Source organism: Numida meleagris, chromosome 6 (assembly GCF_002078875.1).
Source record: "Numida meleagris isolate 19003 breed g44 Domestic line chromosome 6, NumMel1.0, whole genome shotgun sequence".
NCBI lineage: Eukaryota > Metazoa > Chordata > Aves > Galliformes > Numididae > Numida > Numida meleagris.
Genome location: NC_034414.1, coordinates 2,491,094 through 2,500,472, shown reverse-complemented (window position 1 = coordinate 2,500,472; position 9,379 = coordinate 2,491,094). Strand labels below are relative to the sequence as shown.

The following is a 9,379-nucleotide window of genomic DNA, read 5'->3' as shown; positions in this document are numbered from 1 at the left end:
ACAGGCAGCCTGATCTGGTGGGGATCAGCCAGCCCACAGCATGGGTTGAGGCTGGAGGGGCTTTAAGGTCCCTTTCTAACCCATCAATTCTGTGGTCCTATGATTCTGTGATTTCACCAAAGGCAAACTTGGATCGCAGCTCCAAAGCTGTAGCAAAGATCAGCTCAGGATAGAACACAGAGAGATTTGGATGAGTGGACCTCTGCCATTTTTCCATGCTCTTCCAAGCCTGGGTCACATTACTAAGACTAAAGAACACTATAACAGAACTCTAACAGCATCAATTAGGTTAAATAAATGTCCTGACAAGCAACACCTTCAAACATCAGAAATACTGTAAAGCTGCTTAAGATGATGTTGTAATGTAATCAGCTCATTTCTCTCGGGGCCATAAGGTACAGTAGCCATGCTTCTGTGGTCTGGATGTCAAATATATAAATGCTTTTGAGGTTTTCAGAATATATTAACAAAGAGATGCATCTAAATGCCTACCTCCTGCTAATAAAGATTTAAATGAGAGGAAAATGGCAAGGCATAACTGAGCTGGATAACTCTTGCTAATTCTTGTAAAAATTAGTTATTATTGAAGTTTTCTTTGAAAGTTGCATGTTGATCGCTTAATTCTACAGAACTATCATATATGTGCCTGAATTAAGTTTCAGTTACAAAGGTATGTCTCAGCAATAAGTGTGGTAAGACAGTGTAGAAGAAAATCAAGGTGTTTGTTTCATAGTCTTAACTTTATGAAGGCGTTTATTTAACTGTGAACCTTCTGGGGTTTTTCTTTTCCAGCTTGGATTGCTTGAATGCTTCTCCTGTACAGCTAAAAGGAACACGCACAGGATAAGAACAGCTACAGAGAAGCAGTAGGCTATAGGATTGATCACACCTGTCTTGCCTTGGGGGCTCATAGGCAACTATTTTAGGCTTCATACCTTTAGATTCTCATCCTCAGATATGTATCATAGAAGTACATGGAGTAGATGTGATGCATGCCACCCTACCGGTGCCTTGCATCTTCCTGCTAAATATGAGAAACCTAGAAGTATTTATAGACAAGTCAAATTTGGCTGCCATACACAGAGTGGGCTTTATATTGATTTGATTGCAACTAAAATCATGTCTCTTCTAGGTTCCTCTCTTGTCAACAAAAACACTTTTGTCCTCACCCAAGAACACGATTAATCTGATGTCTCCAGTCGCTGCAGAGAAAGAGAGTCTATGCAACTGCCTACTATGAAACATCAAGTTTCTAGAGAGCAGGTTTGGGTGGAATAAATAAATGGGTAAATTAGATTTCATTATCTAGGTAGAGCTATTTCTCAGCAAAATACATTTTTGGAATGCGGGGATTTCTCAAGTCTCTGCTACATGCTTGCTGATCGTGGATGTGAGCATTGCACGTTTCCTTAGCCCATTAATTTCTAAGCTCTAATAAAACCTTTATCATCTGTCCTCTTGCTCCTGATGTCTGAGGGCACACCAGCCAAGCCCAATGGCTTCAGGAAACTGCACAGCACCAACCATGTTCATTCTGTCTGGACTGACAGACAATCCAAGGCTGCAAATGCCTCTCTTCATGGCATTTTTAGCCATCTATACCACCACTCTGCTAACAAATCTGGGTCTGATTGCATTAATCAGCATAGATCTCCGGCTTCAAACCCCAATGTATTTTTTCCTCCAAAATCTCTCTTTCATAGATGCCACTTATTCTACAGTCATCACTCCTAAAATGTTGGTGATGTTTCTGGTAGGAACAAAAACAATTTCATATGCAGGTTGCATTATGCAGTATTTTAGTGTTGCTTTGTTGACAGCCTCAGAGTGCTTGCTGCTAGCTGTGATGGCATATGACCGGTACATGGCCATCTGTAAACCTCTGCTTTATACTGTCATCATGACCAAGGCGGTCTGCTGGAGTCTGGTGACAGGTTCGTACTTCTTGGCCTTCCTGAACTCTGTGGTACACACCAGTGGCTTGCTAAAGCTATCCTTTTGCTCTTCAAATGTGGTAAACCATTTCTTTTGTGATAACAGCCCGCTCTTCCAGATTTCTTCTTCCAGCACTGCTCTCAATGAGCTGCTGATTTTCATTGTGGGCACCTTGATTGTGATGAGCAGCATCATTACCATCCTCATCTCATATCTTTTCATTATTCTGACTGTGCTGAGGATCCGCTCCAAGGAGAGGAAATACAAGGCCTTTTCCACCTGCACCTCTCACTTGATGGCTGTCTCCTTGTTCCATGGAACTGCCGTCTTCATGTACTTGCAACCAGTCAACAGCTTCTCTCTGGACACAGACAAAATTGCATCTTTGTTCTACACCGTGGTGGTCCCTATGCTGAACCCACTCATCTACAGCTGGAGGAACAAGGAGGTAAAGGATGCTCTACGCAGAGCCATAGCCACCAACATTTGGCTTCACTGACCCTTGGGCTGTGCAGTGAGATGCCATTTTGATTTTTAAGGGTTGATTCACAAAAAAGTTAAAATTAGAAGCCACTTAATAACATACTAGGTTTTTAATTTCCATTCATATGCATAGGCAAATACATTTTATCTGTATTTAAGTGCTATTTTGAAGAGATTTTTTCCTGATCTGAAGTTTATTGCATGTGTAACAGCATTCATCTTCCTGAACCCATGTCAAAATATGAAAGCAATTTCAGTGTGTGTAGTAAAATGTTACCATTGATTACATAATAGTTAAATTTGCTGAGAGGAATGCAGTGAAGTCATGCTGGCATCAGGGATGAGCTGTAGAAGCAGCTTCTTAAGAAAACAGATATAATATTTGTTTGGTTTTCCTCATTTGTAATAAGATCATTTGTTAGGTGAAAATATCGTGAGTGAATGAGTTTGTAATCACACTGGTTGAAAAGCGAAGGAGAAGGAGCTTTAGTTTTGTGTTTGTACCTGTAGCATTAGCAGAGCTGCTTTTCACTGTGTCAGTGGAACGTGTGCAGTTTATTTCTCTGTACCATAACAGCATGAGAACATACATGTCAAAGCAAGGAATGTTCTCTTTTATAGCAGCTCATGGAAGATGTCCATAGTGGAGAATAAGAACACAATTTGCATGCAGTTATTTCCCCTGATCACCTCCCCATTTTTCAGAAATAATAATGATGATGGCAGAAGCACACTTTAGTTATGTAGTCCAGGTAGAATTGCAAAGTGGTGTTTATCAGTTTGCTTATGTGCATCTTAGATTTGCAATGACTTGCAGGTCTTAAACTACATCCGCAAGTCAAAGAGCTGTTGGAACAACAAATTTTGCTGTCTTCTACAGGTATTCCAAAGCTATAGTCTAAGAGGGATGGTGAAAGATGGCCAACTCTTAGTGAATCAATTGATTTAACTGGTAGGAACAAGAGCAGACAGATAAGAATGAGAGTCTGCCTGACTTGGGGATAAAAACACCTCCTGCACCATGCTAACAGCCCTGCAGGATGTTTCATTTGAGCTAATTCTACACGTATGGGGTTCCAGAGGCATTGTAAACCTTTCCATTTAGCAGATGCACAAAAAGCAGGAGCCATGTATAAGCCAGAGATTTCCATCCAGAAGGACTCAATCACCAATGCTTTACTGAAGATGTAGAATCTGAAGAGACTTTTGACCATAGCTTTTCCACGCCTCTGTGTTTGCTTATGTCCCTCAAATTGGATTAATATCACAGCCCTGTATAAGGCTGCCTTGAAGATCAGCGAGCATTAGAATCATAGAATTACAGAATATTCCTAAGTTGGAAGGCATCCATAAGGGATCATCAAGTCCAGCCCCTGGCTCCACACAGGACTGCTCAAAAATTAAACCACGTGTCTGATAGCATTGTCCAGATGCTTCTTGAACTCTGGCAAGCTTGGTGCCATGATCGCTTCTCTGGGGAGCCTGTTCCAGTGCCCAGTCACCCTCTCAGTGAAGAACTTTATCCTGATATCCAACCTGAACCTCCCCGATGTTGTTCCATGCCATTCCCTTTGGTTCTATTGCTCCCATGAGAGACAGGAGAACCATGCTTTCCCCTCTACTCCTCCCTTGAGGAAGCTGTAGGCCATGATAAGGTCTCTCCTCAGCCTCCTCTTTTCTGGGCTGAAAAAACCAAGGGACTTCAGCTGCTCCACACATATTTTTCCCTTTAGATCATTCACCATATTTGCAGCTCTCCTTTGGACACTCTGATAGTTTTATGTCCTTCCTATACTGCGGCACCTAAAACTGTATCCAGGACTTGAGGTGAAGCAGCAATGGTGCAGTGTACAGCAAGAAAATCCCCTCCCTTGCCTGGCTAGTAATGCTGTGCTTGATGCACTCCAGGGTATGGTTGGCCTTCCTGGCTCAGGGGCACATTGCTGATACATGTTCACCTTGCTGTTGACTAAGACCCCCCAGATCCCTTTCAGCAGAGCTGCTCTCCAGCGTCTCACCCACCAGTTTGTATGTATAGCCAGGGCTGCCCCTTCCCAGGTGCAGGATCTGGCACTTGCTCTTGTTAAACTTAGTGTGGCTGGTGATTGCCCAGATCTCTAATTTGTCTTCATCTGTCTCCAAGAACTCCCCACCCTTGGTGGGGTCAACAGCTCCTCTCAGTTTAGTATCATCAGCAAACTTGCTCAAAACGCTTTCTAGTCCTACATCCAAGTCATTGATGAAAACATTTAAAAGAACTTGCCCTAAAATGGAGCCCTGGGGAACCCCTCTGATGACCGGCCACCAGCCTGATGGAACCCCGTTTTGTATAAGCTATTGGACCCGACTCATCAGCCAATTCCTCACCCATTCCACTATGTGTTTTTATTTAAATGAATATTCCATGTTTCCCTTCAGACACAATTTGAGACATTCTTTTCATTTTAAAGGATCAGCTTTAATGTCTGTTTCCTTAAAGAGATCGAAGCGCACAAGCCCACCTCTCTACTAGCGTAGCAGGAAATAATTTTCTGGTACAAGTTCATTGTCTTCTCCAAGGTACATCTCAGTGAAGGTACTCTTATTGGTGGTCCGCTTTTCTGCTTAATCCAACATAAATGAAGTCAGACTATCCTTTCCACAACCCTAGTGTGAAGATAACTGGAGACACTCAGATGTTAAACAACTATCTAAAAAACAACTTGTCTATAATTAGAGATGAGAAGGGGAGACCTCAGACTTTAGACACAGAGCAAGGCAAGGAAAGGAAGAGAACAGATTCACAGGGTTGTGGTATTAACGTGTTTCTGCTGAAATGCCATTGCACTTGCAATGCCAGAAAACCAGTGGTAGAGACGTGCTCAGGGTATAGTCATGCCTTATGGTGTGACTCAGCTCATAGAACAAACATTTGGATTTGAACATGTAGGTGTCTCTATGTCACCAAGATGTATAGGATCTCAGTGTGCTTATTGGACACTCATGACTGTTGCTCATAAATGAGCTGTCTCAATGTCAAAGTGGCTTTGACTGCGTTGACTAGTGCTATCCCGTGGAAAGAGAATCTCAAGTTGCTTGATAATAACAGAAGCAGTTGTAAACATCACTTGTTTTTCTCGGGACAATTCTACTGAGAGCAATTACTCTACAATAAAAGCATGTGTTTAAATAGGAATATTCATTTGTACTGGCCAGTTGTTCCAGGTATCTGGATGGAAAATTATAAATGTGGATTTGAGTTTATTTCTACCTCATCACTTTTTTCATCCGAGACGGGGATTTTCTAAAGGCACGTTGGGATTGGTTCCCTTTGTCCAGCAGGAAGGTTTTACAGAAGTAAGTATAAATTGCAGGTGACCAGGGAATGAGATAGTTGTTGTGTCCTGACATTCTTTGCCCTGAATACGACTGAAGAGAGGCAAGAGGTCTTGTAAGTTTTGTGAAATCAAAATAAGCGCCAAATTTCAATTCTATCCATCATTTCCCTCTCCCTGTCTCCCTCTGTCTCTGAAAATTGTTTTCTTCCTAATCACACTGAGTGTTTCCAGAGAAAAGTCACAAGAAACTCCTCTACTATGTGCAGTTTCTCAGATGAACTTCTTTTCTCAAACACATATTCAGAACCAGTTCTAAAATGAAACAAAACAGGAAAAAGAGAACCCAGTTCTTTACTGTGATTTTTTTTTTTTTTTTTTGTGATATTATCACAGTGTGGGACTCTGACAATAACTATGTTTATTTTACAGGATGCTTTGACTTAAGGAAGACATCCGGAAAGTCAGTCCTCTCTGTCTTTGAACCTTTGATGACAGGAACACTGCGGTAAGCCTTAGCAAATTATAAAACCTTTCATGGTCTTTATTCTGTTTTCCATTGTGTAGAACTGTTAACATGGCAGATACCTTAACCACGGAATGAATTAAAGGTTGGAAGTGAAACGTTCTCAGGACTGAAGTTTTCAGTATCTAAATAAAGAACACGCATGGCTTGGTAGATGCATCACAATGAATAGTAAAATTTTACTATCTGGATAGTTCTCATTCTCATAGCTAGATGCATTTTAGGACCTTGGGGTTTTCTCAAGTCTCTGCTGTGTGCTTGTTGATCACGGATGTGAAGATTGCATATTTCCATACCCCATTTATTTCTAAGCACTAATAAAACCTTTATCATCTGTCCTCTTGCTCCTGATATCTGATAGCACACCAGCCAAGCCTGACGGCTTCAGGAAACTGCACAACACCAACCATGTTCATTCTTTCTGGATTGACAGACAATCCAAGGCTGCAAATTCTTGATGTGCTGCAACAAAAATGATTCCTTCCCAGGTTGCTACGTTGTGCAAAGCTCTCTCTACTTTCACACTTCCTTCCCTTCAGTTCTCTGCTATGCTCTGACTCCACAAAACAGAAACTTCCCATTTCCTTCAGTTTTGTGGGTTATGTCGTTCCTGATCTATGGATTCTCCCTTTGTGTTTATGATGCACTTTGGACACAAAGAGCTCTATTATAAATGTAGCTAGACACAGGCAGATAGAGTCTTTTCCTCTGATTTTACAAATGTCAGAAAATGGCTTTGGATGTACAGCCAACCCTTCAGTAAATAATTCAGTAAATAACCCTTCAGTTAAATGGGGGTAGCAAACATCCCTTAGCTTCCAATACTGTTCTCTGTGAAAATGGTGTTCTCAAATCATGTTTCTCCAGATCACCCTCCTAGCTATGCCTGTGTGGGCTTTAATTTGGAATGTAGGGCAGGAATTCAAACAGACGATATGTGATGTCAAGCAGTTTGATCAATAGTATTGATAATGATGAGGAAGAAGTAATGCTGAAACTGGAAATCTCAGCTGCAGTAGAAACAGTGGTAGAGCTGGAAGAAATCTCCAGAAAAAAAATCAAGGTTTATGTTCCTGTTGTTCTTTTGGTTTTGGTTTTGTAAAAGCCATCCAGGAGGCTGATATTTTGGCTACATAACATTTTGGCTAGTAAAGGAAAATGACAAAAATCCCAGACTAAAGACACCTTTATGGAAAAAAAAAAAACACCTATATGCACTAGCTTTTGGAGTTCAATCAGTTACATGTATGATTATGGAGATTCAAGAGTACCTTTCTTGCTGCAATATTTGGAAAGATTTTTACATGCTCCACCAGGCCTGCATCAAAACAAAATATCAACTGCAAATCTTTGTTGCACCCCTTCTCGCATCACCATTGAAGGCGTAATCAGGCTACAATTCCAGAATAAACCTAAAATTGCCAGTTCAGTTTTCTCCATGTAATGAACTCCGCTTCCTTCACACTGACCTCTCTTTGTAATTCAGCAGATCTCCCAGTGCATCCTGCAAGTCAGATGGATGGGAGGAATGACAGCAGGATAACCCAGTTCATCCTCCTAGGACTGACAGATCACATGCAGCTGCAGGTCCCTCTCTTCTTCAGCTTCTTAGTGATCTACATGTTCACCGTGCTGGGGAACCTTGGGATGATCATTTTGATTTGGACTCACTTCCAGCTTCACACTCCCATGTATTTCTTCCTCAGTAACTTGTCTGTGATTGACCTCTGTTCTTCTACTGTCCTTGCTCCAAGGATGCTGGGGAGCTTCTTCGCACAGAGCAAAACCATTTCCTATTCTCTGTGCCTTTCCCAGACTTTCTCTTTTGCCGTTTTCGTCACCACGGAGGTGTTCTTGCTAACTGCAATGGCATATGACCGTTACGTAGCCATCTGTAGCCCACTGCTTTATAGCACTGTTATGACCAAGAGAGTCTGTATGCAGTTGGTCGTGGGATCGTACATAGGGGGACTCCTGAACTCACTGACACACACCTGCGGCTTGCTGGAGCTGCCCTTCTGTGGCCCCAATGTCATCAATCATTACTTTTGTGACATCCCTCCTTTGCTGCAACTTGCATGCTCAGATACCCATCGTAATGAGACTTTGCTATTAGCTTTCTCTGCGGTTATTGCCCTGTTTACTCTCTTTGTCATCACTGCTTCCTATGCGCTCATCCTATCCGTCATCTTGAAGATCCAGTCAGATGATGGCAGGAAGAAAACCTTCCACACTTGTGCCTCTCATCTGACAGCCATCACTATTTTCTTTGGATCCCTTATTTTTAGTTACACCCAGCCTAGCTCCACCTACTCAACAGAGCAGGAGAAAGTCTCAGCAGTCTTCTATACGCTACTGGTCCCCATGCTGAACCCCTTGATCTACAGCCTGAGAAACAAGGAGGTGAGGAGCAGTTTCAGAAGGACTTTTAGGGTGAGAGAGCTTTTCCACTAATCACTGCATGCACCTCACTGAACATGCTAAGCTGTGAGAAAGGACTTTGGAGTTATGGTTCCAAATAGCAAAACTCAATAGCATCACATAAATGGTATGCACGGTATTATCGTGTACACTTTTCTTTTTGGTATTCCAATGCCACTGAACTAGAGCTCTTAACTATTTCATACTGTGTTGTCATTCGTACTGTAAATTTAAACAAATGTTGTATAAAAAAATTCACAAATCCCTTTCAGTAGGAGCTAAATAATTGCTATTAAAAAGTTGGCTGTGCACATCTGTACTTTTTATGAAAAACTTAAAGGGCTTCATAGGTATCCACGCACAGAAATTTTCTGCCTTCCTGTGAGAATCCAGCCTATGTTATCTGTCTGTGTAATTAGCAAACTATGGGAATTGCTGAGCAATGAGGCACGTTTGCCAGAGAGAACACTCAGTTTGAATAAACGTACACAGAAACCTTTATTTTAGATGTTCCTTCCTAGGTCCAGCTCAGTCCCTGAAACAAGGGAGATCTACTGCTGGCTGTTCATTCTTGGTTCCTCAGTCTCTCCTCCTGCTTTTTTCTCTTCTGCACAAGGTGAGAAACAGGGATCCCCTCTGGTGATGATGCGCCCTCATGATTCACACCTCATATCAAGAGGAATTGCACAAGGCAGCAAAA

The 9,379-nt window shown here is 41.8% G+C and overlaps 2 protein-coding genes across 2 annotated transcripts; both read left to right on the top strand.

Annotated features, from left to right (window-relative positions):
- LOC110401424 (olfactory receptor-like protein COR4) lies at nt 1,496–2,434 on the top strand. Its single transcript, XM_021402545.1, has one exon. The coding sequence runs from the start codon at nt 1,496–1,498 to the stop codon at nt 2,432–2,434; it is 939 nt and encodes a 312-aa protein (XP_021258220.1).
- LOC110401435 (olfactory receptor 1052-like) lies at nt 7,512–8,789 on the top strand. Its single transcript, XM_021402565.1, has one exon. It carries the CDS (start codon nt 7,702–7,704, stop codon nt 8,710–8,712), a length of 1,011 nt encoding a protein of 336 aa, XP_021258240.1. The 5' UTR covers nt 7,512–7,701; the 3' UTR covers nt 8,713–8,789.

Bases quoted from the DNA above. Each gene is read 5' to 3' on its own strand.
- LOC110401424 (XM_021402545.1), top strand. From the start codon at position 1,496: ATGGCTTCAGGAAACTGCACAGCACCAACCATGTTCATTCTGTCTGGA.
- LOC110401435 (XM_021402565.1), top strand. From the start codon at position 7,702: ATGAACTCCGCTTCCTTCACACTGACCTCTCTTTGTAATTCAGCAGAT.